The sequence below is a fragment of the Daphnia carinata genome, chromosome 3, assembly GCF_022539665.2.
Source record: "Daphnia carinata strain CSIRO-1 chromosome 3, CSIRO_AGI_Dcar_HiC_V3, whole genome shotgun sequence".
NCBI classification, from domain to species: Eukaryota; Metazoa; Arthropoda; class Branchiopoda; order Diplostraca; family Daphniidae; genus Daphnia; species Daphnia carinata.
Window position 1 is genome coordinate 13244536 of NC_081333.1, and position 27879 is coordinate 13272414.

General features: G+C 38.6%; 3 protein-coding genes and 4 long non-coding RNA genes across 9 annotated transcripts; 2 read left to right on the plus strand and 5 right to left on the minus strand.

Annotated features, from left to right (window-relative positions):
• Window positions 1-706: 706 nt before the first annotated feature.
• On the minus strand, window positions 707-1039 carry LOC132087864 (uncharacterized). Its single transcript, XR_009420735.1, has 3 exons — window positions 979-1039; window positions 848-923; window positions 707-793 (listed from the first exon to the last, which is right to left on the minus strand). It is a non-coding gene; the product is annotated as an uncharacterized LOC132087864 (long non-coding RNA).
• Window positions 1040-8394: 7355 nt separating this feature from the next.
• On the minus strand, window positions 8395-9380 carry LOC130692762 (uncharacterized). The gene is made up of 3 exons (XR_009001541.2): window positions 9259-9380; window positions 9022-9193; window positions 8395-8938 (listed from the first exon to the last, which is right to left on the minus strand). It is a non-coding gene; the product is annotated as an uncharacterized LOC130692762 (long non-coding RNA).
• A 2547-nt stretch (window positions 9381-11927) lies between these two features.
• LOC130692757 (uncharacterized) lies at window positions 11928-12867 on the minus strand. 2 transcript variants are annotated; one of them, XR_009001540.2, is made up of 5 exons: window positions 12663-12867; window positions 12503-12600; window positions 12287-12421; window positions 12174-12211; window positions 11928-12113 (listed from the first exon to the last, which is right to left on the minus strand). It is a non-coding gene; the product is annotated as an uncharacterized LOC130692757 (long non-coding RNA). The 2 variants fall into 2 exon arrangements; XR_009001539.2 differs by having other exon boundaries at window positions 12485-12600.
• A 7-nt stretch (window positions 12868-12874) lies between these two features.
• Window positions 12875-14352, minus strand: LOC130692755 (uncharacterized). 2 transcript variants are annotated; one of them, XR_009001537.2, is made up of 6 exons: window positions 13888-14352; window positions 13695-13761; window positions 13534-13617; window positions 13258-13447; window positions 13092-13198; window positions 12875-13026 (listed from the first exon to the last, which is right to left on the minus strand). It is a non-coding gene; the product is annotated as an uncharacterized LOC130692755 (long non-coding RNA). The 2 variants fall into 2 exon arrangements; XR_009001538.2 differs by having other exon boundaries at window positions 13695-13822.
• A 1296-nt stretch (window positions 14353-15648) lies between these two features.
• On the plus strand, window positions 15649-18076 carry LOC130692759 (serine/threonine-protein phosphatase 6 regulatory ankyrin repeat subunit A-like). Its single transcript, XM_057515834.2, has 4 exons — window positions 15649-15948; window positions 16008-16513; window positions 16586-16701; window positions 16777-18076. The coding sequence occupies exons 1-4, from the start codon at window positions 15707-15709 to the stop codon at window positions 17971-17973; spliced, it is 2061 nt and encodes a 686-aa protein (XP_057371817.1). The 5' UTR covers window positions 15649-15706; the 3' UTR covers window positions 17974-18076.
• A 1849-nt stretch (window positions 18077-19925) lies between these two features.
• On the plus strand, window positions 19926-21462 carry LOC130692758 (cilia- and flagella-associated protein 418-like). The gene is made up of 5 exons (XM_057515833.1): window positions 19926-20001; window positions 20388-20613; window positions 20677-21078; window positions 21143-21196; window positions 21258-21462. The coding sequence occupies exons 1-5, from the start codon at window positions 19926-19928 to the stop codon at window positions 21460-21462; spliced, it is 963 nt and encodes a 320-aa protein (XP_057371816.1).
• Window positions 21463-21877: 415 nt separating this feature from the next.
• On the minus strand, window positions 21878-26698 carry LOC130692760 (centrosomal protein of 164 kDa-like). The gene is made up of 6 exons (XM_057515837.2): window positions 26485-26698; window positions 26225-26395; window positions 26023-26163; window positions 25785-25943; window positions 25601-25697; window positions 21878-25534 (listed from the first exon to the last, which is right to left on the minus strand). The coding sequence occupies exons 2-6, from the start codon at window positions 26360-26362 to the stop codon at window positions 22197-22199; spliced, it is 3873 nt and encodes a 1290-aa protein (XP_057371820.1). The 5' UTR covers window positions 26363-26395; window positions 26485-26698; the 3' UTR covers window positions 21878-22196.
• Between the last annotated feature and the right edge of the window lie 1181 nt (window positions 26699-27879).

Consider the following 27879-nt stretch of genomic DNA (forward strand, 5'->3'; position numbering starts at 1 on the left):
CCCTCCTAAATAAATAAAAACAAAGTTAGATCATAGTGTAACGCTTAAAATTTACAAAAAAATACTTGACAATTTTGGGCGACGATCATGGTGACTCCGACAGCGTCCTACATCCTTTTCAATGGTGGCGGAGCCCTCCTAAAAACATAAAAACAAAATAAAATCATAGTTCAAAACTTAAAACTTTCAATTAAATATTTGATAATTTTGGGCGACAATTATGATGCCTCCGCCGACGAACCTCGTTGTCCAGTGGTTCTCCTTAGCGATGATGCAACCCTCTAAAATACCAAAAAAAACATGGTTAGACAATTTAACGTGTAAAACATATACCTGTAACATCTATGACGACGATGTCGGTGCTCCAGCATCCTCTTCGGCGGTGGTGCAGCCCTCTTACATACATAAAAAATAAACACGATTAAGCACTTGAACGATTTTTAAACAATACCTCAATACCCGTGCCTCTCGTTGCTCCAGCGGCGCTCCTCGATGTCACGCATCCTCTTCGATGGTGATGTAGCCCTCCTAAATGTATAAAAACAAAATACAACCATAATTCAAAACTTAAAACTTTTAATGAAATACTTGACAATTTTGGGCGACGATCGAGGTGGCTCCGACGGCGAACCGCGTTGTCCAGTGGCTTTCTTCGATTATGTGGACCACTCTAAATACATAAAAAAAACGATTAGACATCTAAAATTGTTAAAGCAATACCTGGTAACCCTTGGCGACTTCGGCGGCGATTCCCGGTGTCCAGTAATCCTCCTCAGTAGTGTTACCAGCCCTCCTAGACACAGATAAATACATAGAACATGATAAAACACTTAGAATTGTTAAATACCTTGCAATTTTGGGCTAGGATTCTGGCGGTGACCTTCGTTGCCCAACGGTCCCCCTTCGGTGGTGATGTGGCCCTCCTAGATATATAAGATTTAAAACAAATACATAGATACAAAATTTTTTATTGTATACCTCGGAATCCTGGGCGATATTCCAGTGGCTGCGGGGCTATCCTCGTTGCCCAATGTCCTCTTCGGCCCCAGAGATTGCACTCCTGTATGTATGCAAGGGGCAAAAATAAAAAAAAATAAAAATTTTTCGATATTGGAACAGCACCATGTTTCATCTTAATTCTAACAGGCATCAAGTACACAAATTACAGTTACATTGGATAAAAAGTTCCTGAAAAAAGAAATTTTTTATTAATAGTTAAAGAGTCAGGAGGTTGTTTGGATTGGGTTTGGCTTGTTCAAGTGTAAACTGTGTGAATTAGAAACGTGCAAATGTTCGTAGTAAAATTATTTTCGAACGACTACGGTAAATAATTACATAAAACAGTGCAAGAAAATAGCTGAGATAGTGTTGCGCATAAATAACGAAGTGAGGTGGACTACGCTTTACGCCTTACTTAAAGTAGCATTAATTTTAACTTTAGATTTACTTATCCTTAACATAACTGTAGATTTACTTATCCTAAACTTAATCTACGTTTATCTATTTCATCTAGAATTATCGTACTCCCCAACTAAATAAAACCAGTGCAGAGGCTAAACCAGGTGCCGATTCAGTGCGTTATTAGAGCGTAATAGATGAATCTACGATTTACGAGAGCTGAGAACACGTGCTAAAGTGCTAAGAATAATTAGACGTGGATTGTAAGCAACAAATCTACACCAGTGCACCGCGTGCAGGTGAAAGAGCTACTGAGCTGCTAGATTCTTTTTTTTTCTTCGTCTCCCCCCTCCTTTTTTTGTGAATGCCCGAGGTTCTGTTTCTAGGCACTTGGAAACAAAAAAAAAAATTAAAGTAACGTAAGGTCTATTGATAAGGAATGGCTATAACCTTGGGCTCACCTGGAAATAAAAATTTGCCCTTCAACCTATCGACCTTCAGAATTAGGTCCCTCTACCCTACACTATACTTCCGGGAACGCAATAATGTGACACGTGTCTGCGAGTATTTAAGGCGTCGTCTAGACGCTAGATATTCACATTCGTACGGAGTCTTGCCTATACAAGTGTACCACAACTACAACACCATCGTCGATCGATTCGCCTGTCAGGTAAGTTGAATTTATGTTAACTGTCTTTAATTGTAGAAAGTATGAGGATTTTAATTATGATTAAATTAGTTCTAAATCTATGTTAGTCACCAATTAGTATACCATTATGTTAAGTGTAGTATATCATTATGTTACAATTATGTTAACTGTCTTTAATTGTAGAAAGTATGAGGATTTTAATTATGATTAAATTAGTTCTAAATCTATGTTAGACACCAATTAGTATACAAATGTACCACAACTATAATACCATCATCGATCGATTCGCTTGTAAGAAAAGTTGAATTTATGCTAACATGCTTCATTGTCTTCTTCAGTTGTAGAAAGTAAGAAGAAATCAACTTTGTTTAGGTTAGCTCTAAATCTATGTTAGTAAACTATTTTTGAATTAATTCAAACTGTTACCAATAATACTACTTTTCTTTAGGAAATGACGTTTGTTCAGTCGTTTGGCGATTAGGTGCTGAAGAGTTTACTCTGATTCGCTGTCAAACTGCATTAAGTGAATAATTGAAAATTAAGTTTCAATAATTATTTTAAAAATTTATAGTACCATCTTGTATTCATTGTATCTGCTAGATTCATCATTGCTGTTATTCATCCTGAAATCATGTTCGTTAATTCACATCACTGAAATGCTACTCCTGAATGTAAATAAAAATTATTAAGCATTGACAATCTTGACAATCTTATTTTAATCACCTGCAAATCACTATTAAAATGTATCCTCTGCACATGTGAATCTACCTGATAATTTAAATGTTCTGACTTTGATCAAATATTATGCTAAGCAGAATTAATTTGATCATTGTTAAACACCGAGCATTCAAATGTGTTTGTACATCTTGTCGATAACAACACGATTGATAGGCTTAGAAAAATCCAATATAAATATAATAATAAATTTTACAGAATAGAAAATAAAACATAATTAATCAGAAATAAAATAACAGATAAAATAAGACAATGTATGTTCACAAACTAGTTAATTGTCCAACCAATTACCAACATTGCAATATTTCCTATTAAATATTTATGAAAAGTGCAATAATTCCTGTCGAAGACTTTAATAATAAAAATGGGGAAAGGCCCCACCTACATTACAATCAAATTCAGTAGGAAAACTACTAAACATTCATAATGACATGTAGAAAAATATAAATTTACTAACCTTTAATATTCATTGTTGCTTGTTACAAATTTATAACACATCTATCCTTCCGAAGTAATGTTATGCAAAGCCAAATTATTCTGAGCACTGCGACAATGTGTTTGTAATTCTGGTCAGCCTGTAATAAAATATAACAATTTACTTATAATATTACAACTATATTTAGAAATGAATATATAAAATATAAATAAAACTAGATATAGCAAGCCAAATGTCCTAACATTAAAATTCCAATATTTCATGTTCCAGCTACATTCAGCGGATAAAAAGACAATTTATAATAAAAGTGGAAAGGTATTGTATAAAAGAATGACTCTCCTGCCCTGCAACCATAATCTTTACACACCCCTACAACTATCTAAAAGCAAAACAAAGATCTCACTTGAAAATGACATGGGGAAGTTTTAACAAAAAAAATCAATATGGTTACCTGTATAGTTTTGTCATCGCTTGCTCCTAAGATTGTCTCCACTTCTACATTTCGATCAAATCCTGTTGGAAGACTGGGCATCCATAATGACAAGGAGAAAACTATAGATTTACTGACCACATCTTGATGTTCATTGATTCTAGTTAAGAATTTGAAACAAACCTGGGCTTTAGTTCTTCTTTCTCCACAATTGCTTTTGAATGGCAATCAAATTATTAGAATAAAGATTTTCTTGGGCTCCCAAGTATTTCTGTTGTTTGAAACACCAATCCCTATCAGCAAATACCCATCCTTCTCCTAATATGATATTTCAGATTCAGTTATAATAACAAGACGGTCAATTTATATTAACACATTAAAGTTAGATAAATTTCCAAACTAACCTCAGACTGAGAATTTTCCCAACAATGTATTCTTCATCGTCCATGTCACTGAGCGGAGATGAAGCCTGATTTGGCACCTTTTTTCCTTCATCATGTCAGGCGTGACAAAAATCACAACACGAAAGTTAACTCTTTTTCGTAATATCCTTCCACGCAACCTGAAAGGTTTAAGTCAGATTAGATGTGCGTTACTAATTCCCTGATTCTAGGCGTCACCTGAAGACCCTGGAACAAGCATGGGAAACACAGTAGAAAATGTTTTCAATTAAGTTTCATCTTGCATAACAACAGTTCAAAAACGTGGTAAAAGATAAAAATCTATGCTCACCTGCATAACGAAAAATAAAGAAAGTGAGAAATTATTGTTACGGCTTTTTACAGCTCCAACACGAGCACTTTCTTCGTTCCACACCAGATGGAATTTTGCAGACGCCTGTAGTTCAGTACACAAAAGGTCGTTGGTGATTGGTCGTTCACTGGCAATGAGAAGAGAGGAAGCCCAATAGGCGGATTGTTATTAACATCGCCCTGTTGTAAAATTTTGACATGTAAGCCCCAAATCAACGTTTAGTGAATTGAATTTAAGGCAATAAATTTAGTTCTGATTGGAAATAAATAGACAAAGAATAAGATGACCATATGCAATATGATGGACTGTAAGTTCTCTAAATTTAAGCAAAAAGTATACCAGCACAGGCAGTTCAGTACTAAACCGCCATTACGCTTCAGTTATGAAGTATACCTGTAGTAACGCCTGCAAATGCTACTAATGTTACTCCAGAGATGGCGTTGGCAAATCAATGTTATCTGTATGAAGAACAATTGTCAATATTTGTCGTATTATTCTGGTACTTTAGCATGTAAATACAATTTTTTCTTGGAAATGGCGTTGATTTGGTACAAAGCAAAATAACTTATTAATTTAATGAAATAAATTAACTTACTATTATTACTAGGTAATAATAATATTACTAAACAATTTCGTAACTTAAATGTCCATATCACACAATTACCTATAACGTAACGATTTTATCGAACTTTGTATTATTTAAAAAAAAGAATAATTTTTTATTTACAATATTATACAAGAAGATAATATGTTCCGTCATCATTACTTATATACCATTTGATCAAAATTATGTTCAACATTATCAGCAAAGTAGAGATCAATATAATATAAATGTTTTAAGAACTGAAGGTTTACATATTACAGATACATCAGCAGGTGACTTGCTATATCCCCTCAACTCCTGCGCAACAGAAAGAGAAAAATGTATCTATCGATCATCAGGTAACAAGCCAAGTGTTCGAGCTAGAAAATTATAAAGAAATTCCATTTTAAAGCTGTTAAAATTACCAGAGTGCAAGTGCAGGACAGGCGATTCTAAAGTAAATTAAGTAGTATATATTTAATTTTACATATATTAACTCCTGCCTTTTACCTGATATGTTTTTATACATATTGATGAACTGCATTAACACCAAAGAACTACCAACTTTTGTTAGTTTCCAACATAACCTGCATATACATTTACGTTCCTATCATTATAATTTAGATACTTACCTGCACATTATGTATGGTAGAATAGATTTCGCAATACTTACACACTTACCTATTGCATGGAAGAAACATGTGGTAGAAGCGTCAGGGTAGATGTTAACGTTCACTATCCTTAAATCTACCCCACCTCACCTTCAGCCTACAAAAGTTGGAAACTTTACTAAATTAACCAACTCCTTAATCCAACATTGCCACCATGCAAGTTACGATTTGATTAGCACCACTTACCCCAATCTACCGAACAAATTATTTTCAAGTGTACATCATACTACCCTCCCCCACCCCCTCAACACTCATATCTGTGTAATTTTTTCTAGTACTTAAAAGCTAATAACTTCACACATTTACGAAGAAAAGCAAATATTAAAACAGATAAGTAACACAAAGCAAAATCGCTAAGAAACGTGCTCAACCATCCTGTTGCGACAACACAATCCGGAATTGGAAGCGTAAGATGCATATTGCACCATTCGGAAGTTGGGCAGCTGTACTATTCCGTCGTCCACTCTTTCCCATCCATTTCGCAAATTCGGTGACTTAGAATGGCCAATTCACGAGTGGGTAGCTTCTGGCTTTTGATCCATGGCATGAGACGCAGCATCAACACCTTGTTCTAACAATGTTCAAAACCGTTCCAAGTACGCCACCTGCATGCAAAAAAATTTTAAATTTTAGATGACTTGAGCAACGAATAGCACAAAGTGTTTGTGGAATACCTTGGCTGCAAGTGGACCTTGCATTGGTTTCAAAATTACTGAGCGTTAATTAATTGGGATTACTGTTTTGCCAGAGCCCGTGACAGCACAACCAATTAAATCTCTTTTGGCAAGAATACCTGCAACTGAAGCTTTCTTAACAGGTGTTGGTTTTACGTAGCCAGAATTTTTAATGCTTTGAAGTAGTAGATGGCGCAGGCAGGTTTCTCCGAATGGTGTTACGTATTGAGGTTCATCTTTTCCTGTAACCTAAAGATGACACAATAGAAATGTTAAAATCACGACATGCAGTTTCGAGAAATGGCTTACCTGAAGGACGAATTTATCAAAATTGTTAAAGCGTTCCCCACAGACGATGCCCCTTAAATTTTGTTTTTTTTTTTCTCAAAAGTGGGATAACCAAATCTGCCAAAAAGAATTCTGAAAAAAGACAATTAGCCAAGCAAGTAGAAGTAGGATAATGAAGAATTGTCGCATACATATTACCAGAATGTTTTAAGGTGCGACGCAACATCTGCACAACAGTCTCTTACAGTGACGATTTTCAGAATGGCGGCAAACAATATCTAGCAAATGCATCGACCACAATGACGGCGAAAAACGCGGGAATAAGTCCGGTACTTCAGAAGCAAGAGACCCCTTCCCCCCTACTGCAACGTTGCCTATTGGAAAACGGAAAACATTTTTTTAAATATAATTAAACGTTGTATTATTCAAAATTTTTATTTTTATTTTCAAGAATCATGAATATGAATTTTTTTTGTAGACTTCATGGTTTTTGAGTTATTTCAAATATAAAAGTAGGTACAATAGACATTTTCGGCCCGGTCCACAACTTTTACTTCAAAATAATAATGTCAATAAAACAAGATAACTATATATGATTTAGATTGGAAATTTAATAAGAATCACGAATATGAAATTTGTTTTTATGTAGACTTCATGGTTTTTGAGTTATTTCAAATATAAAAGTAGGTACGCTAGAAATTTAAGGCCCGACAAAACACCAAGGCCGACTTTTACCTAAAAAGTTAATATCAATAAAACTAGATAACTATATATGATTTCGGTGCTAAATTTAACAAGAATCACGAATGTGCAATTTGTTTTTATGTAGACATCATAGTTTTTGAGTTATTCCAAATATAAAAGTAGGTACGCTAGAAATATAAGGCCCGACAAAACACCAAGCCCGACTTTTACTTAAAAAATTAATATAAATAAAACTAGATAACTATATACGATTTAGATGCTAAATTTAATAAGAATCATGAATATGAAATTTGTTTTTATGTAGACTTGATGGTTTTTGAGTTATTTAAAATATAAAAGTTGGTGCAGTGGCCCGTTCCAGAACTTTTACTTAAAATCATAATATCAATAAAACTAGATAACTATATGTCATTTAGATTGTAAATTTAATAAGAATCATGAATATGAAATTTTTGGTTAGTAAACAGTAACGAAACCTTACTTTAAACATGCTTCGTCCTTAGCCGAGTCTAAAATGGTTCAACTGAATGTCATACCAATAGATGGCTATACTGTTTGTGGGACGCTTTCTGATAAAAATCCTTTAAGTTTAATTGTTAATCTCTCGCGAGATCAAAAAATGCCCATATAATTTCGCTGATTAAAAAATAAAAACATGAATCATTCCGATAGTTTATTTATCTTTTGGCTATAAATTGTCCATTTAAACATAATTCAATTTCAATGCTAAGTAAAATGGTAGTCAGTTTATTGTCATGCATGGTTCTAGGGTTAAATACTTAACGAAAGTTTGAAGGGCTGCTCGGAATTATAGCACTTATATTATGCTTGGATTTAACCTGGAAAAGATAAGGTAATAAGTAAAAATGGCTATACACATTTAAGTGTTACATAAATTAACTATGCGTTTTTATACAAATGAATGAAAAACTACCAACGTCAGTGTGCTTAACTTACCAACTTTTGGTTTGTTTTCAACATAACCTGCATATACGCTGCTTTTATTATAATTTAATTATACTTTTACCTGCACTGTTGTATGGTTTATTTTTTCGTTTAAATTTCGCAATACTTACACACATTTACCTATTGCATGAAAGAAACATGTGGTAGATGCGTCGGGGTAAATGATGTTAACGTTCGTTATCCTTGAATCTACCCTACCTCACCTTCAGCCTACAAAAGTTGGAAACTTTACTAAATTAACCAACTCCCTAATCCAACATTGCCACCACGCAAGTTACGGTTTGATTAGCACCACCTACCTCAATCTACCGAACAAATTATTTTCATATTTACATCACACTACCCTCCCCCACCCCCTCAACACTTATCTGTGTAATTTTTTCGAGAACTTAAAAGCTAATAACTTCACATATTTACAAAGAAAAGCAAATATTAAAACAGATAAGTAACACAAAGCAAAATAGCCGAGAAACGTGCTCAACCATCCTGTTGCGACAACACAATCCGGAATTGGAAGCGTAAGACGCATATTGCACCATTCGGAAGTTGGGCAGCTGTGCTATTCCGTCGTCCACTCTCTCCCATCCATTTCGCAAAGATTAATGAAATAAAACATCGCTTGCATGAATAGCGGTGCACCCGGCGTTGGACTAAAAAGAATAAGGAGGATTAATAAGTACGAAAACAAGTGCAGAGAAATATAATTAGATGCCAAACTGGAGTAGGTTCTTACCCAAGTTAACAAAGACACAAACTTTCCAGCGTTAGGCGCTTCTCTTCTTCGTCAAAGAACCTTATTAATTTTCCGACATTTCCCACTCAGCCCGTTCGACCAACACGATGAACATTCTCTTCAATTTCAGTTGGCAAGTCATAATTTACGACATAGTTGACGCCAGCAATATCTAGGAAAAACCATACAAACATCAAATACGAAAAAAAAACGAACGAAGAACCCATAAAGCATTACCTAGACCAAGGGCAGGAACATCAGTGGCCATGGTGTAGCGGTGACTTAGAATGGCCAATTCACGAGTGTGTAACTTCTGGCTTTTGTTCCATGGCATGAGACGCAGCAGCAACACCTTGTTCTAACAATGTTCAAAACCGTTGCAAGTACGCCACCTGCATGAAAAAAATGTTAAATGTTAGATGACTTAAGCAACAAATAGCACAAAGTGGAATACGTGGTATACCTTAGATGCAATTGGACCTTGTAGTGGTTTCAAAATTACTGAGCGTTAATTAATTGGATTACTGTTTTGCCAGAGCCCGTGACAGCACAACCCATTAAATCTCTTTTGGCAAGAATACCTGCAACTGAAGCTTTCTTAACAGGTGTTGGTTCTACGTAGCCTGAATTTTTAATGCTTTGAAGTAGTGGATGGCGCAGGCAGGTTTCTTCGAATGGTGTTAAGTATTGAGGTACATCTTTTCCTGTAACCTAAAGATGACCCAATAGATATTTTAAAATCACGAAATACAGTTTCGAGAAATGGCTTACCTGAAGGACAAATTTATCAAAATTGTTAAAGCGTTCCCCACAGACGATGCCCCTTAAATTTTATTGTTTTTTTTTCTCAAAAGTGGGATAACCAAATCTGCCAAAAAGAATTCTGAAAAAAGACAATTAGCCAAGCAAGTAGAAGTAGGATAATGAAGAATTATCGCATACATATTACCAGAATGTTTTAAGGTGCGACGCAACATCTGCACAACAGTCTCTTACAGTGACGATTTTCAGAATGGCGGCAAACAATATCTAGCAAATGCATCGACCACAATGACGGCGAAAAACGCGGGAATAAGTCCGGTACTTCAGAAGCAAGAGACCCCTTCCCCCCTACTGCAACGTTGCCTATTGGAAAACGGAAAACATTTAAAAAAAAAGTAATGTAATTAAACGTTGTATTATTCAAAATTTGTATTTTCATTTTCAAGAATCATGAATGTGAAATTTGTTTTTTTGTAGACTTCATGGTTTTTGAGTTATTTCAAATATAAAAGTAGGTACAATAGACATTTTCGGCCCGGTCCACAACTTTTACTTCAAAATAATAATGTCAATAAAACAAGATAACTATATATGATTTAGATTGGAAATTTAATAAGAATCACGAATATGAAATTTGTTTTTATGTAGACTTCATGGTTTTTGAGTTATTTCAAATATAAAAGTAGGTACGCTAGAAATTTAAGGCCCGACAAAACACCAAGGCCGACTTTTACCTAAAAAGTTAATATCAATAAAACTAGATAACTATATATGATTTCGGTGCTAAATTTAACAAGAATCACGAATGTGCAATTTGTTTTTATGTAGACATCATAGTTTTTGAGTTATTCCAAATATTAAAGTAGGTACGCTAGAAATATAAGGCCCGACAAAACACCAAGCCCGACTTTTATTTTAAAAATTAATATAAATAAAACTAGATAACTATATACGATTTAGATGCTAAATTTAATAAGAATCATGAATATGAAATTTGTTTTTATGTAGACTTGATGGTTTTTGAGTTATTTAAAATATAAAAGTTGGTGCAGTGGCCCGTTCCAGAACTTTTACTTAAAATCATAATATCAATAAAACTAGATAACTATATATCATTTAGATTGTAAATTTAATAAGAATCATGAATATGAAATTTTTTGTTAGTAAACAGTAACGAAACCTTACTTTAAAGATGCTTCGTCCTTAGCCGAGTCTAAAATGGTTCAACTGAATGTCATACCAATAGATGGCGATACTGTTTGTGGGACGCTTTCTGATAAAAATTCTTTAAGTTTAATTGATAATCTCTCGCGAGATCAAAAAATGCCCATATAACCTCACTGATTAAAAAATAAAAACATGAATCATTCCGATAGTTTATTTATCTTTTGCCTATAAATTGTCCATTTAAAGATAATTCAATTTCAATACTAAGTAAAATGGTAGTCAGTTTATTGGCATGCATGCTATAAGGTGTTAATACTTAACGAAAATCTGCTGGATTGCTTGTGCAATAATAGCAAATGCTACGTGGATTGAACCTGGAAAACACAGCGTAATTAATAAATTTAGGTATATATATCTAGGTGTTAAATAAATTAACTACTGCCTTTTCATTTGAATTAATGATAGACATTCAACCTCAATGTTTAACTTACCAACATTTGTTAATTTTAAACATAACATGCATGTACGCTGCTATTAATATAATTTAATTACACTTTTACCTGCCCATATTGTATGTTTTCTTTCGATTAATTTCGCGATACTTACACACATCTACCTAATGCATAAAACAAACATGTGGTAAATGGGCCAGGATACATGATGTTAACGTTCATTATCTTTAAATCATCCCCAACTCACCTTTAGCCTACAAAAGTCAGGAACTTTACTAAGTTGACCCAACTTCCTATTCAAACCTAAGCCCCATGCAAGTTAGGATTGATTAGCACAACCTACCCCAATCTACCTTACAAATTAATTTCATATTTACATCATACTACCCTCCACCATACCCCCCCCTCATTTCTGTGTAATTTTTTTTTTTAGAACTTAAAAGCTAATTTCACTTTTTTACACTTTTACAAACAAAAGCAAATATTAAAACAGATAAGAAGTAATATAAAGCAAAATCACTGAGAAACGTGCTCAACCATCTTGTTCCGGGAACACAATCCGGAATTGGAAGCGTAAGATGCATATTGCAACATTAGGAAGTTGGGCAGCTGTACTATTCCCCTTTTTTTCTTGATCGACGAACTGCGAATAGATTAAATACATTGACCTGCAAATGTATTATCCCACGTCACTGTTTCAGGAATCAGCTCCTAGAAATGATGCTTAATTCAACTTATTTGATCATCATTGACATTTATCGAAGTGTTTACCTGTTAAGTCTTCCATACTTTTTAAAAACCCATGTCGACTTTTATTGCCAATTTAGAACAAGTCAAGAAGAACATTATTGAAATTTTTGTTTCAATGAATTTCAAATTGTTACCCTTTGGTTAAGTGGTTCAAATCATCTATGCAAACTAGTTGTTGGAGATTTCATGGGATACAGGTTAGGTGACCTGGACTTGCTACACTGTTCATCTCCGTACTGAGGAAACTGTAGCATTCTGCATTTCTTTTCCTACGATAATTTCGTAAAGTTAGTAAAAATTTTCTGAACAATTGAAAGATTTCTGAAGCTAACAAAATGAAGTTTTTATACAATCTGACAGTTGTATGAGATCAAATACTCAAGATGAGTATTTGCAGCCAGTCGCACAGCTCACCAGTTTCTTTAGATTTGCAGTAACAATCATCACACTTTCCTTACAAAAAAAAATATATTAATCATCAACCAAGTAATTTAAATTAAATCATTTTACCTGTTGACATGAGATCACTTCTCATGTTTCCAACAGAAAGATAATAGCATAAAAACTTGGGGGAAAAAATTTTTCAACAATGATTGTTGAAAGACTGCTGTGACAATGTGTTTGTAATTCTGGTCAGCCTGTAATAAAACACCATACTATTATAATATTACCACTAAATATAGAAATGAATATAGAGAATATCAATAAAACTAGGCATAGCATGCCAAATGTCGACACTACAATTCCAATATTTCATGTCCCAGCAACATTCAGCGGCTAAAAAGACTATTTATAATAAAAATGGAAATGGTTTGTATAAAAGAATGACTCTCCTGCTCTACAACCACCATTCCTTACACATCCCTACAACTACCTAAAAACAAAAAAAATCTCACTTGAAAATGATACAGTAAAGTTTTAACAAAACAAAATGGTTACCTATATAGTTTCTTCACCATCATCACTCACTCCAAAAATTGTCTCCACCTCTACATTTCTATCAAATCCTGTTGTAAGACTGGGCATCCATAATGACACGTAGAAAACTATAGATTTAATGACCATACTGATGTTCATTGCATCTAGTTAAGAATTTGAAAAAAACCTGTGCTTTAGTTCTTCTTTCTTCACAATTTTCTTCTCATGGCTTAGCTTGTTTTCAGGATTCTCATTCAACGATAGAAATTTGATTTTGAATGCTGCAATGAAATTATGACAATAAAGATTTTCTTGGGCTCCCAAGTATTTCTGTTGTTTGAAACACCAATCCCTATCAGCAAATACCCATCCTTCTCCTAATATGATATTTCAGATTCAGTTATAATAACAAGACGGTCAATTTATATTAACACATTAAATTTAGATAAGTTTCCAAACTAACCTCAGACGAGAATTTTCCCAACAATGAATTCTTCATCGTCCATGTCACTGAGCGGAGATGAAGCCTGATTTGACACCTTTTTTCCTTAATTATTTCAGGCATGGCAAAAAACACTTGGATTAGGAAGGCTAAGGCGGACGGATCCACATTTTTAAGCTCACCTTGCTTATGCTGGATGTTCATTCAGAGAAGAAAACTGCCCTTTTGAGTACCATGCTTCATTTTTGTCTGACAAGAGATAAACAGCATTTCTTAGACAGGCCAATGAACGGAAATGACTTGTAGGAATCTACGAGTTAAGTTCTACGTTAACCCTAACCAATGCTAAGTTACCGGATATTTTTTTTTTCTTACCTCTTGCCTAAAAATTTTGCGCCAGAATGAAGAAAGCCTTTTTCTTTCTTGTCAGTTAAGCGCCAGAAAATGCCTCATGCTTTGTTGCCATACTTTTCCAAAGCAGCCGTAATGCGAAACGAAAGCAGTAGTCGGGTCTAAACACCTGATTGGCTGTGATCCGGGGCTCACCACTCTGCCCCATGCCTGGAATGGGCCATTCACGAGATGACGGAGACATTTTCTACACCGGGGCGGTGGCAAGGCTCGGTTCCTGGGTCACACCGATCACCCTGTCGTCATTTTAGAAGATGGCGGATTCAATGAAACCACATTATAAAAAAAAGCCAAGGAAACATATTCATTTTCTCGCCACTTCAGCTGTTGCTGTAACAAACGAAGGAAATGACCATGGGAATTTGTTCGTCTTTTCCTTGCTTGCTGGCTTGAAGAAATAAGCCAAATTACATTTATTTGAAATGCAATTATGACTCAAACTGTGGTGCAATAGACAGTGAGCAATCCTATCAAGAGAATAACAACTGGCTGATACGCCCGAGCTTATCTTGAAACGAAACAAACAAATGTACGGGAAACAAATCCAAACCAAACAGAAATGCTATTATCTGGCCGAACTTGAGTTGAGGTAAGCAACTTGTCAATAAAAATTGCGAAACGTGCATTAAAATTAAAGAACCAACGCGTCTTATCTCGAGGCAACGTCGAGTATGTTTGCTTCAGCTAAACACATCCACTCTACCCGTGAGATGGGAAAAGTTATATAAATCACCTTCTGACATTTAGGATTTGGTGATAATGTTCATCGTGGCAAATAAGCTGGGAAAATGCGAGTATTGAATTAAGCATTTACGGGGCAAATGATTTGGGCTGAGATGACACTGCTGGGCCTGGCTTACGTCTTGCGCATTTTGTACTCAATTTGAATGCGGCCGAAAAGAAGAACTGAATGCCGTTTGAAAGAAGAGTTATATTAATTAGCGACTTTGCCGGTACCTCGCTTTTAATGATATCTTTCATGAATCTGGTTGCGCTAGTTGTCCTCCATCTTCAACAGCTGCGTCTAAGGTAATCAGTGTTGGTTTTATTTGGACCGGATCAAACGAGGCGGTGAACTGAGATTCACTTGTGCCAAACCGATGGTGGGGTTCGCACGCGACTTCGTCACGCGGCTTTAAGCAAAAATATTTCCAACGGGTTAACCAAAACATTTGTAATTTCAAGTAGTTTTACTTTCCGATTAGCATCACCTACAGCGCCAACAAATATAATTTAATAAATATCCCAGGTTCATTATAGAAATAAAGCAGACGATATTCACAACATATTTAGATGAAAAGAAAAGAAGGGGGGAAGCTTCAGGAAAGATAACGAGAAAATAATGCGATAAGGTATACATGTCGAAAGTGAACAGTGCAGAGGGCAATTAGTAAAACTAGGATAAAATGCTTTACACGCAGAAAGCGTTAAAAGAAACGATTGAGATACACTGAACGAATTATTAATTCGATGCAGATCATTTGACTAGCTCTCGTCAACAAGAAAAACGTCCCGTAAAAATGATTTGAAGTAATTTTAAGGAGCAAATGAAAAAGCCTTGCTGACATTTCACAGGGATCAACAGGTAGACGACGCGATAGCACATCATTATCTGCATTGGACTCGTAAGTTCTACTTTATGCTTTACAGACAGATAAACTGACTGATAAACTCAAAGCGATTTCGGGTTGCAAGTGAGAGTTGTCCAGTTTTAAACGGTATTTTCCAATAGCAGCTCGTACAAGTTCTCGTCTCGCTACTTTCGGGTGCAATTAAGTCTAAAATGTCATCAACTACTGCCGTAAATGTAGACGGCATCCAATTCGATAGCGATGATTTTTTGGGTAGTGGTGGTTTCAGCTCAGTGTTTCGTGGTACATATAACGGTCAAAGTGTAGCAGTCAAAAGAATAGAGAAGACAAGTGGCAGAGTTCAAGTAGTTGACAACGAGTTAAAAATTCTGCAGCAGTTAGACCATCCCAATATAGTTAAATTTGTCCACTCTGCAAGCAGTTCCGATTTCCAGTAAGATTATTACGTGATTAAATTTAAAAGAGAATTTCCATATGATTTCTGTGATTCAGGTTCTTTGCTTTGGAATTGTGCGACGCATCACTGGCTCAAGTGTTCCTAAAGGAGGACGATCCTCGGAAATATAAAGGACCTGCATTACCAAATAATTTCGAAGTTTTCTCCCAATTAGCCTCTGGTCTCAAATACATTCATTCACAGAATGTTATCCACCGGGACATTAAACCGCAAAACATTCTAATTTCTGGGAGACGTACTGCCCAAGGTGAAAAGATAACGATCAAGTGGGCTGATTTTGGATTGTCAAGAGCAGTGAATGCAAGAGGAACATTTACAATGAGTGGAATCAGAGGGACTCTACTTTGGTTCTCTCCCGAAGAGATGAAAATTATGGGCGGAAACCAACGCATTGAAGATACTAGAGGCTCCACAAAAAGCGACGTATTCGCAGAAGGCCTCGTCTTTGGTTATATTCTCTTAAAAGGAAGGCATATCTACGGGGAGAATGAGTTGGAAATTATGAACAACATTATGAAAAACGAATCAGTCAATATGAGTAGTAAGTTACCTATTAAGGCAGATCATATAACATAACCATCCTAGTTAAATGTCTAAAACTTTTTAAAAATAGAAATTCACCAGAAACATTTAGCACGTAACTTAATAGAACAAATGCTGACCAGCACACCTGATACACGAATTACATCTGAAGAAGTTGTTAATCAACTTGAAGCCATAAAAATCAAAGTAAGCAATTCACACAAGTTTAACACATTCTTCGTCAGGCAAATTTTAATTTTCTAACAAAGGTTTTCCATTTAGTTTAGCGAAAAGCAAAAACAGCTTCATCAGCTGTCTACATGTCCCACAACAGATTATAGGAATAACATCGAATCTTTAATGCAACTCGGTGTCGACTTAAACGCAAAGGATGACGATGGATGGAATGCGCTTCTTCTTGTGTGTCGAAAAAATTCAAGCCCACATTTAATCGATGCGATTAAGCTCTTGATCGAACTTGGCATCGACAAGGGCGCAAAGATCAACGATGGAGCGAATGCGCTTCATCTTTTGTGTCGAAACAATTCAAGTCCACATTTAATCGATGCGATTAAACTCTTGATCGAACTCGGCTTCGACAAGGACGCAAAGGAGAACATGGGATGCAATGCGCTTCATCTATTGTGTCGTAACAATTCAAGTCCACATTTAATCGATGCGATTAAACTCTTGATCGAACTCGGCATCGACAAAAACGCAAAGGACAACATGGGATGCAATGCGTTTCATTTTTTGTGTTATAACAATTCAGGCCCACATTTAATCGATGCGATTAAACTCTTGATCGAACTCGGCTTCGAGAAAAACGCAAAAACCAACCATGGATCGAATGCGCTTCATCTTTTGTGTTATTACAATTCAGGCCCACATTTAATCGATGCCATTAAACTCTTGATCGAAATCGGCATCGACAAAAACGCAAAAACCAACGCTGGATCGAATGCGCTTCATCTTTTGTGTTATAACAATTCAAGCCCACATTTAATCGATGCGATTAAACTCTTCATCGAACTCGGCTTCGACAAGGACGCAAAGGAGAACATGGGATGCAATGCGCTTCATTTTTTGTGTTATAACAATTCAAGCCCACATTTAATCGATGCGATTAAACTCTTGATCGAACTCGGCTTCGTCAAAAACGCAAAAACCAACGCTGGATTGAATGCGCTTCATCTTTTGTGTTATAACAATTCAGGCCCACATTTAATCGATGCAATTAAACTCTTGATCGAACTCGGCATCGACAAAAACGCAAAAGCCAACTATGGATGGAATGCGCTTCATCTTTTGTGTGAATACAGTTCAAGTCCACACATAATCGATGCGATTAAACTTTTGATCGAGCTTGGTATTGACAAAAACGCAAAAACCTCCTTTGGATGGAATGTATACGATTTGAGTCGGCGCAATCCAAATCTTAAAAACTGCAACCTGTACGAAATCTTTAAAACCGGATGAGGTGAATTTTCGAAGATATTATTTATGGCAATTACAAGGATATCAAGGTTGTTTGAAAAGTCACAAAACGTGCTACGTTGCAATAAATGAGATTCTCGGCAAAATACAGCTAACTACATAAATTGATCAATCGCAAAGAGTATTTATTTCGAGCTGTAACGTCAACGCATGTAAGTTAAATAAATTAACACTCGAAAAAATAAGGTTCTGGTCGATGGACTACCTCACAAAGTAAGGCGCATCACATCAGCTAGAACCTGATTAAGGCGAAAGTTATAACCTAAGTGAATGGACGTGTTTGAGGAGACGTAACGAAAAATTGATCCCTTTCTTTTAGTAATTACTTCTTTAATAAGGAAACAACTAGTTGTTTTCGTCCTCTCCTCTCGATCATTCCCTTGCCTATTATTGCAACCATAATAAGAAATATTTTTGCTTTGCACAATTAAACGTAAGCATTAAACTGTCTAACTTGTCTGCGGAAAACAGCTTTCTCCGTTTGCTAAGCCAACTGTAAAAAGAACGACCCCACGTCCACCAACACAACTCTGTTATGGTTGGACACCGCCAGTTTGGGAGAAACATGAGTCATTGGTGAGAATGGTGTTATGCATATGGGAACTAAAGGGCAACCCAGTTCTACATCAACAACACGAAGCCAAACGGTACGTAATGTGGCATTTTGAAACGCCGACAATTATTCGCAATAGTTAATGAAGTTGAAGCAAACATATTAGGGGCGTAAAATTACCAAGGAATGCAGACTTAACAGGGAAGATGAGCGTGAAATTTCAACAACAAACACATAGCCACAATATTAATTGAAATTTGCCAAAGTCAAATAAGTAGTGTGGTAAAGGAAACCGAGTCAACTTTGTTCTTAATCCATTTACATAATACAGAGTGCAACGAAAGATGGAAAGCGCTCCTCATTTCGTGGCAAACCGATCAAGCGGCTTGAAAAGGAACGGAACGGATGATAGGTCTGGGCTTTGTCCCGATTAAATAAACCTTCACTTAAAATATTTGTTTGTAAAAATCCGAGGAAAACGCACAAAAATCTTACAAGGAAATTGATACTTTATACAATCTAACGCGCGAGCACAGCTCTGAAGTTTTGCAAAATGTAAAGCTTGAATACAAAACTTACCTGGAAATGCACCATATATAGTCTCATTGAAAGAGGGTAATCTGCTGGTCACTACACACATTTGAGATTTCGACTCTCCGATTTAAATGATGAACTGATTTGTGGCCCATTGTCAACTGACGTGTAAACATTCGAGCACTGATGGACAATCAGCGTGTGGTATGACGATGTTTCCATGGTTTAGATTATTGGCCAGTTTCAAAACCAAGTGTGCCAGTTTCACCACCAGGACTCGTTGCATTCAGCAACAAACTATGCAAAAAAAAATAGGCAAATAAAAAATCATCATTTAGTGAAAAAGAACGACATTATAAATATTTAGCTTAATACTACAGGCTAACAAATGATTTGCAGGTGGCTCTTTATTTCTAAAACATTTCCCCTCGCAACAGGCACATGTTGCAAGCAATATCGATCCAAAGTTTCCAAGTTTCTTATGATGGCCCATGAATCGAAAAATATTGAAACCACCTTGCAAGCCTAGTCGAATGATCCACACTCTGCCTGAGATGCAACTGTTTTTAGGACAGAAATGTAACATTTTGCTTTCGCGTCAATAAACTAGTATTGTCTAAACAAATTTACTTCATTGATTGCATGACAAATGTTCTTACCTGCTTTTATGTCCTGCAACGAAAAGGTGACAACGCTCACACATACTGGCGAAGAAGCAAACGGAAAAGGTGAATGTTTATGGGACATAAATTCACAAGGGCACATTGTGGCACTCCACCAGACCAGAGACTAAAGCATGAAGCAGTAAATAAAGAAAAATAAAAAAGAATTAATTTTGATCACAGAAATGATAAAATACAGCAAACCTGAGAATTTCAAGCAGACGAGAAATCGGCGTTTTATGACACTCACGCCATCTATGGGTAAAAAGACGAACCTTACGTCACAGCCGGGGCGGGTTTTTCATCGATTTCCATGACCGCTCAATCGAGATTTAAAAAAACGAATTCTCGTCGCCAAGGCGATGACAGTGTGAAAACAAACCGATATAAATCTTGGTCTCTTAGTGAAGAGTAGAGCTTAGATTTGATCAGTGCTTAATCTCAGTTGTCTTTCGTGGAGGCTTTAATTCAATAGTTTTACAGTGAGTGTGGTAGAAAAAGTCAAGAAATACACAACATCTAAATAGTTGTGTTGGTGTTAACAAATCACTGAAATCTATTCGTAGATTCTCAGATCGTGACATTCAAAATGGTGGACTAGATTGCCAGTCATTTGACAAATAGATCGATCGGATAGAATTAAAAAGACATGGCCGACGATATTGAGGATTTGCTTCGTGAAGTGGAAGAGAAATATTTGCCACGCCCCTTTCATTCGCAGCAGGTTAAACATTCTAAACAACCAATTCAGCCGACAACAAGTGCAATTAGCTCAGAAACTCATGGAGACAAAGACGATCGATCGGCCCCGATAGCAGTCGGGGTAACCGGGGCAACCCGAACTACAACAAGGGCTCATTCGTCTGACATTGTGTAAGTTTTGACATTAAAAATTAAACCAATTCAGCCAATAAATGTTATGATTTACATACGAAGCTGTCGTGAACTGGAAGATGAACTTTCCGATTTGCTGGATGAAGCCGGTGGAATGTCGGATGCGGCCACTGTTGGATTGCGTTGCAAACGCAGTCCTCGACGAAGTGCCAGTGCCAGGGAATTGGTTGGTACAAAACCAATCACCGGTGATCGTCTGACTTCCACCGACAAACGTCACGACTTTGCTAGTAGTAACAAAAGCGGTGCAGCTGGATTTTCATTGGGAAACAAAGCAATGCTGACGGGGATCCGTTCCGCCCCGCCATTCGTTCATCATCACAGCAACGTAGAAACGCGTACAACTCACGTTACCATCGATGCTGTCGTAGTTGAAAAACAAAAATGTTTCCCCATCTACGTGAGTGGCGTCATTGACAGCATAGACACCAGCCACACTGTTAGGTACGAATTTAATTGCATTGAGTACCTTAGAAATTGATTGTAATAATCACATTTGATTTGTCAGAGTATGTACCAGTCTCCGATGCACGGGCTGTGATTTCCGAGTCAGCCAATTTGCGTAAGTTTTTATGATTACAGACCTCTATAGAGAAATGTAGATGAATTAAATGTTAATGCAGACATTACCGATGGAGACCTGGTACGGACTACCTTTTCTTGCGCAACCACATGCCGGAATTCGATCGAGTGCGCGTCAAACTAGCCGCAGCCAAATTTTGTCGCGCTTATGCTTGCCAATGCAAATTCGTCACTGTTAAAGATCTGGTTGATTTGAACAAGCTCGGACACGAATTTGCCTCCAAGTGGATCTGCCTCGGACACTAAATCCCTCTCACCTTCTCTTTGTGTCTATTCTATTCTTTAGCTCGTCTACAAATTATTCGATGGCTAATGATTTAATCACGCCTTACGATAAAACTCTGCATTTAACTGAAACGTTGAACGTTTTTAGCTGGGTAATAGCATCGTAGCAAATCATGTAGATTTCCGCGCACTGTCAAAGTGTCGTCTGCAAATCAAGTTATCGCTATGTGATTGTTCGTTTTCACACTAGAGGGCATCACGTAACATCACTGGCTGTCGTCTGCAAATCAAGTCGATGTGAATGTTCCTATTCACACTAGAAGGCATCACGTAGCATCCCTGGCTGATTATGGTTGACAATGGTAACAAAATGAATACACACATCTACACATGCAAACTCGTTTTAATTCTCAAATTGCAAATACCTGAAAGAGCATTAAACCGGAAGTTGTGTATTTGTAAAGCCTACACAGGCAAAATTTAGAGACAAATTGGCAAGCCTGGAAGAGAACGTGTGTCTATAGTTGTGTGATGTGCGGAAGATCAGAGCTTGAGGAATTTCATTCAAATAAAAAAAAAACTAGATTCACGGTCGTCATTTGAAATGAGTGAATGAACGTAACTTGGCGCAAGCGGAAAATCAAAATATAAAGAAGGAAAAAAGATTAAAAAACAAATTATTATAGAAGAAGAATTAAGGATGAACCACACTTTTATCAACAAAGAAAATGTATCGTAATAGACGATTTAGGTTTTCAGCAAATGGAACAGCAATTTCCTGTCGATTCGATGGGTACCATTTCGCAAATCTTCGTCCTTTTCACGGGACCGTAGACAATCTGGCATTTCCTTGTGTAACCAGAAGCTTGGCACATTGTCGACGACGACGACGAGCCTTTATTGGACGAAGACGAGGCCGACATTGAGCTGGACAACAACGAAGACGACATGGAAGGTGAAGAGATAGAAGGCATCATGATGGCCGGCTGGACATTGGCTGGTTGACTGCCCATGGGCACGAATCCACTGCTTATGTACGTCTTGGAGTAACTACTGCTCGTTACATGTTTGCTGCCGCTCACTAACTTTGGTTGAGGCATTTGGGCCGGTCCTGGTTGCGGACGGGCCGGCAAAGTCTGACTGGGTGTCGACGAAGGTTGATTAGCCGTTTGGTGATGAGACGACATAAACGTTCCGCTTCTGCTGTTGCTATTGGTCACGTGGTCAATCATGGCCGGAATCGGGACGCTGATCATCGACACCTGGTGTTCAAAAATGGAAGATGTGGCGGTCATGGATGGACCACCCCCACAACCACCTGTCGTACCGTAGTCTTGATCACCAGGCTGACCTTGTTGTTCATCTTCCTCGCAAATCACTTGGTCCGTTTCTTCGTACTCGACCGGTTCGCCTCCTGTTGTGCCCACATCAGTCGGTTCTGGTAGATAACCTGGTTCAGTGTCCGGTAATGATTCAGGTTCAGGTGCGTGATGCTCGGGTTCTGGTTGATAAGGCTCCGGGACGTAAGACTCTGGTTGCCTTTCTGGTTGATAAGGAGCCTCAGGTTCCGGTTGAGTTTCCATTTCAGGTCCTTCCATGCCAAGCTCCGTTTCACCGCCGAGGTCCGGTTGATGGGCTTCTGGTTCGTGATCGTGCTCAATCGGAATATCAGCTCTACCCGACGGACTCGACGAAGGTTTGCTGAAAAGGTCCTTAATGTCACCTTCTAGTTGATTCAATTGTTGGCAGGTGTCGCAAGGAGCGTGAGCTTCCGTTTGATGGCTGGTGGCCGAAGTGGTGACCACCTCAGCGCGGCCATTTCGACCGTTGCCGTTGGTTGCGTGGCCGTTAGCTCCGCGATCGACAAACGCTTGAGTCGAATCTCTGTGACTCCTCCTAGCGAATTCCCTCTGACTGTTGACGCTCGTGCTGCTGCCATGGCTGCTGCTTTGCTGTTGCGATTGTTGATGTTGTTGAGTGGCAACCGATTGACGACCTCCATTGCGATTACCAACCGTCCAGTGATGTTCGCGTCGATGATGTTCCTCTTCAGCCGCTGATTGGTGGCTCTTTTCTTGCTGTTGTTCTTCCATGATTTTCAACATAGTCGATTCTTCCATCATGTGTCCGTCTCCCGGCGCCACTTGTTCCCGGTGGACCACTTGTTCTTTATTAATGGATTGATGTGACGTCATTTGATGCGATTGTTTTTGTTGATGGTACAATTCTTGTTGGCGTTCGTATTCTTGCATAGCAACGCGTTCCTCTTCTTCCTGTTGTCGCTTCGCCTGTTGCCGTTTCATCTGTTGACGTTCGTATTCTTCCAATTCAGCGCGACGCTGCTGTTCGATGCGTTGCTGTTCGATTCGCTGCTGCTCGATGCGTTGCTGTTCGATCCGCTGCTGTTGCAACTGCTGTTCCCTCTGGCGGATCAACTGCTGTTTGCGCTCGTGTTCCTCCATAGCTGCGCGACGTTGTTGTTCCTCCCTGCGTTGTTTTTCTTCGGCGGCAGCGCGACGTTGCTGTTCTTCCAGAGCTGCGCGACGTTGCTGTTCTTCCAAAGCGATTCGACGTTGTTGCTCTTCCAAAGCCACGCGACGTCTTTCCTCTTCCAATTGCTGCTCTCTCTGACGGGCCAATTCTTGTTGGCGTTCCTCTTCTTCTTGACGAGCGGCTGCCAGTCTTTGTTGTTCCTCTAAAGCAGCTGCACGTCTTTGCTGTTCCAATTCGATGGCCACACGTCGCTGTTCTTCGATGGCTACTCGACGCTGTTGCTCTTGTTGTTGTTTTTGTTGCTGCAAAATGCGGCTAGTCGATTGGGATGTTGATTGCTGTTGACGTTGTTGTTCTTGCACTTGATGGACTTGTTGTTGGACTTGTTGTCTCTCAACCTGACCGACCATGTGCTGGAAGTCGGGTTGTTGCGGCTGTTGTGGTTGAAGTTGCTGCGGCTGTTGAGGTTGTTGGTATACGACGCGTCGTGGATGTTGGGGCTGACTCACTCGTTGCTGTTGCTGTTGTTGTTGGATGACAGATTGCTGTTGTTGTTGCTGTTGGATGATGGATTGCTGTTGTTGCTGTTGCTGGACAGTCCGCGATTCAGCTACGCGACGGTGAGCTGGTTGTTGCGGTTGTGGCTGCTGGGGGATGTTGGCCGTTATGTCGGAATCGAAGCCCAATTGGATGGGTACTCGGTCAGGTCCTAACGGTCCCGAATACCAGTGAGTAGTCGTGTAACCATTGGCGTCCGTCACCTTCCACGTGTACGTTTTCTGAGTTGAACCGGCCGTTTGAGTGACGGTTGCATCGCGGGGAATGGGGCCAGTCCATGAACTGACAGGTCGGCGGCCACCTCCCAAAATGCTGGGACTCGGACCACCTACGTCCAGCTCTGAAGGCATTTGAATTCGAATGGGAGTTCTGTCGGGGCCCAATGGTCCTGTATACCAATGGGTCGTTGAGTAACCGTTGGCATCCTGCACTTTCCAAGTGTACGTCAGCTGAGACGATCCAGCCTCTTGGGTGACGGTCGCATCACGAGGAATGGAGCCAGTCCAAGCTACCGGTCCTTTGCCAGGTCCTTTAGTGTTGCCTTGAGGCATATGACGTCCAACGGGCATCATCATCGATTGCAAATCAGAGGCGTCCATCAGAGAAGAGTGAGAAAACGAGCTGGAACTGCTGAAGCTATTCGACAGTCCCGATCGTTCCATCGGAGAGCCGCCCATCATTGAAGGTGAAGAGAACGAGGACATGGAGTGTCCCTTTTCAGGTGATTGAAACGATTGCTGGAAACTGAACTGAGACATTTGTCTTCCTTGTTGCAATTGACCATCGCTGTTGGACTCGAGGTTACGAGTGTCCGGTCGTCGGGCAAATGTGCCCGATGCGCTGGTAGCTTCCAATCGTCTGTGATTTTTGGTAGGAGGGTAGGACGAATCCTCGCCTAAATTGCTGTAAGCCTGGGCGTATCCGTTTCCATTAGTACGAGATTCAGCCGAGTCCAGTGTGGCTTTGGCCCACGCCGAACTTGAAGTCGGTTGCCATGGGTTAGCTGATCTCTTTGACCTCACTTTGGGCGTCTCACTGCTCTCTGCGTTTCGGGAATTGATTTTGAAATCGAGCCCTAGATGGCGTTGTTAAAATTATAGGTAAATACCTTCAATTGGTTGATTAGCTTGTTCCGGATCGCTGATCAACATGTGGATTTCTCTTCCTTCACAGATGGCATTTAATCGCGCATCGGTCGGTTCCGTCTATTATTCACCAGTATTCCACATTGTGTAAAGATAAGAACAAATCAGTTTAAAAACGTTTGGCTGCGGAATTAAATAGGAAAATACCGTTGCATTGACGATGTATAATGTGCGGGGCGCCTGTCTGACAAACACTTCGTGAAGCGATTGCTCTTTAATGGCCTTCAACAGTTGATCGAAACTGAGGTCGACCAGTTGTTCCACGTAGCAGATGTTTTCGCCTTCGGCCCGATAAACTGCGATTCCCTGAATTTTATTGATGTTTTAAAGGAAAAAACAAAGAAAGTCAAACGATGAAAAATTCTAAATGAAAATCGATATTTACAGATTTGAAATCGTAGAGTGTCTCCAGCTCATGGTGGTCACCGTGTGTCGAAACTGGAACCGACCAAATTGTTTCCTCTTCGTGATTAATTCTTACTCGAACGGGAATCCTCCTACGACCGACTTTATGAATCGTCATCATCTAATTTTCAATTAAATAAATTATCCATCTTAAAAAAAAAACTAATTAGCAGTTATGATACCTCATCGGGCAAAGACGATTCCTCATTTTCTAACTGCGCTGTCACTACGGTAGACATAAAGCCACAGATGAAAACGATAGCTAATCCGACCAAGCCGGCCAGGAACACACCATTTGGAGGCCTATTCGCCCGCCTCATTTTTTTTTCTTCAACTCCCCTATTCAACGTTACCTGAAATGCGAAAAAGAGAAACACTTTAACAGGCAATGAAACGACATCATTTTGAGATATGATTTTTTTTATCCGTTAACAAACCGCACCACAAAATGTAGAAAATCTCTGGCTGCTGGCGACGAGTAATGGAACTGGTTCGTCGAGATGTGCGATAGATTGGACACTTGTTCTGCTGCTACTGCGTAGTGCGAAGTTTGGGGACGGTATGCAGTCGCAGCAGTTCTTTCACTTCAATGATATGATAGGCGACGTGAAGAAATTTGTGTTGACGATGAATATCGGATGGAGCAAAAGTCAAGGATGAGGGAGGGGAGACGGAGAAGACGCCAGTGGCTGATGCCGACACGAGATATCGACGCGATGAAGCAGACGGTCCATCATATTTACATTAACTACTTGTATACTTTGCTGCTGGATGATTGGCTTGCTCGAGGTCGAGCTGACCAGCGCCATTTCAACTGTACTGACGTCCATCGTTTTTCTAATTATTTTTTGGGGATTCAGCGCCAAGGCGATGCATGATGAAATGGCCAAACGATGTTTGCAACAGTTCATTTTCTGCTTAAACGTATCTTGATTATTTTTTAAAATAATGATTCGTTTCATTTTAATGATTAACTTACCTTTTCTTGTTGTTTATCTGGGCCATTGGACGATCAGTAAATATTGGCGATGATGTTTCAACATTTTTTTTCCAACGAGTTGCTCTATTCCAATCCGATAATCGAATCCGAGGTTGATGCGTATTGCTTAATGACGTCACAATCAACTTTTCTGGTTTTTCCTCTGCTGACACTGCTAAATCAAAAGAATTACAGTTCACTTTGATCTTTTTCGAACGTATTCAAATGCATAATCTTTCCAATAGATATTTCTACAGTAAGCCAACTACGACCCATATCCGCCATCGATCCCCATTTCGTTGAGCACGTCGGTTCGATATCTAAACTCTACAGCATGTCTACCATACAACATGTGGTGTCACACTTCTATGTCAAGGCCGAAGGTAGAATATCTATAACATGGCCTAAAAAGCTGTGGGAACACATGTGTAAGTGACGCCGTCTGTTTTCTTAAAGTTTGTAGGAGCAATACGATACGATTAAACTCTTGGTCGAATTTGGCATTGACAAAAACGCAAAGGATGACGATGAATGGGACGCACTTCATCTTTTGTGCAGACACAATTCAAGCCCACACTTAATTGATTCGATTACATTCTCGATCAAACACGATGTCAACAGATAAAAGCAAAGTATGGAATGCCCATTCGATTTGAGTCATCACAATACAAATCTTACCTACCACAACGTGGACGAAATCTTAAGAATTCTATTGTTGCAAGAACGTCCCCAAGCTAAAATGCGGAATTAAAAGCGCAGTAGGGCTAGTTCTCGAGTTGGCCACCAGTTGTCGTATGCAGTAGACGAATAGCTTCTTAACGCAGTGAACTTTTCTTTAAATGATTGTGTAAAGACAGC

Coding starts and splice junctions, on each gene's coding strand:
- LOC130692758 (XM_057515833.1), top strand. CDS start 19,926: ATGATAAAATACAGCAAACCTGAGAATTTCAAGCAGACGAGAAATCGG. Junction 20,002..20,387: donor GACACTCACGCCATCTATGG/GTAAAAAGACGA, acceptor AGAATTAAAAAG/ACATGGCCGACGATATTGAG. Junction 21,079..21,142: donor GACACCAGCCACACTGTTAG/GTACGAATTTAA, acceptor TTGATTTGTCAG/AGTATGTACCAGTCTCCGAT.
- LOC130692759 (XM_057515834.2), top strand. CDS start 15,707: ATGTCATCAACTACTGCCGTAAATGTAGACGGCATCCAATTCGATAGC. Junction 15,949..16,007: donor GCAAGCAGTTCCGATTTCCA/GTAAGATTATTA, acceptor TCTGTGATTCAG/GTTCTTTGCTTTGGAATTGT. Junction 16,702..16,776: donor TTGAAGCCATAAAAATCAAA/GTAAGCAATTCA, acceptor TTTTCCATTTAG/TTTAGCGAAAAGCAAAAACA.
- LOC130692760 (XM_057515837.2), bottom strand. CDS start 26,362: ATGAGGCGGGCGAATAGGCCTCCAAATGGTGTGTTCCTGGCCGGCTTG. Junction 26,164..26,224: donor AATCGTCTTTGCCCGATGAG/GTATCATAACTG, acceptor ATTGAAAATTAG/ATGATGACGATTCATAAAGT. Junction 25,944..26,022: donor CACTCTACGATTTCAAATCT/GTAAATATCGAT, acceptor AATAAAATTCAG/GGAATCGCAGTTTATCGGGC.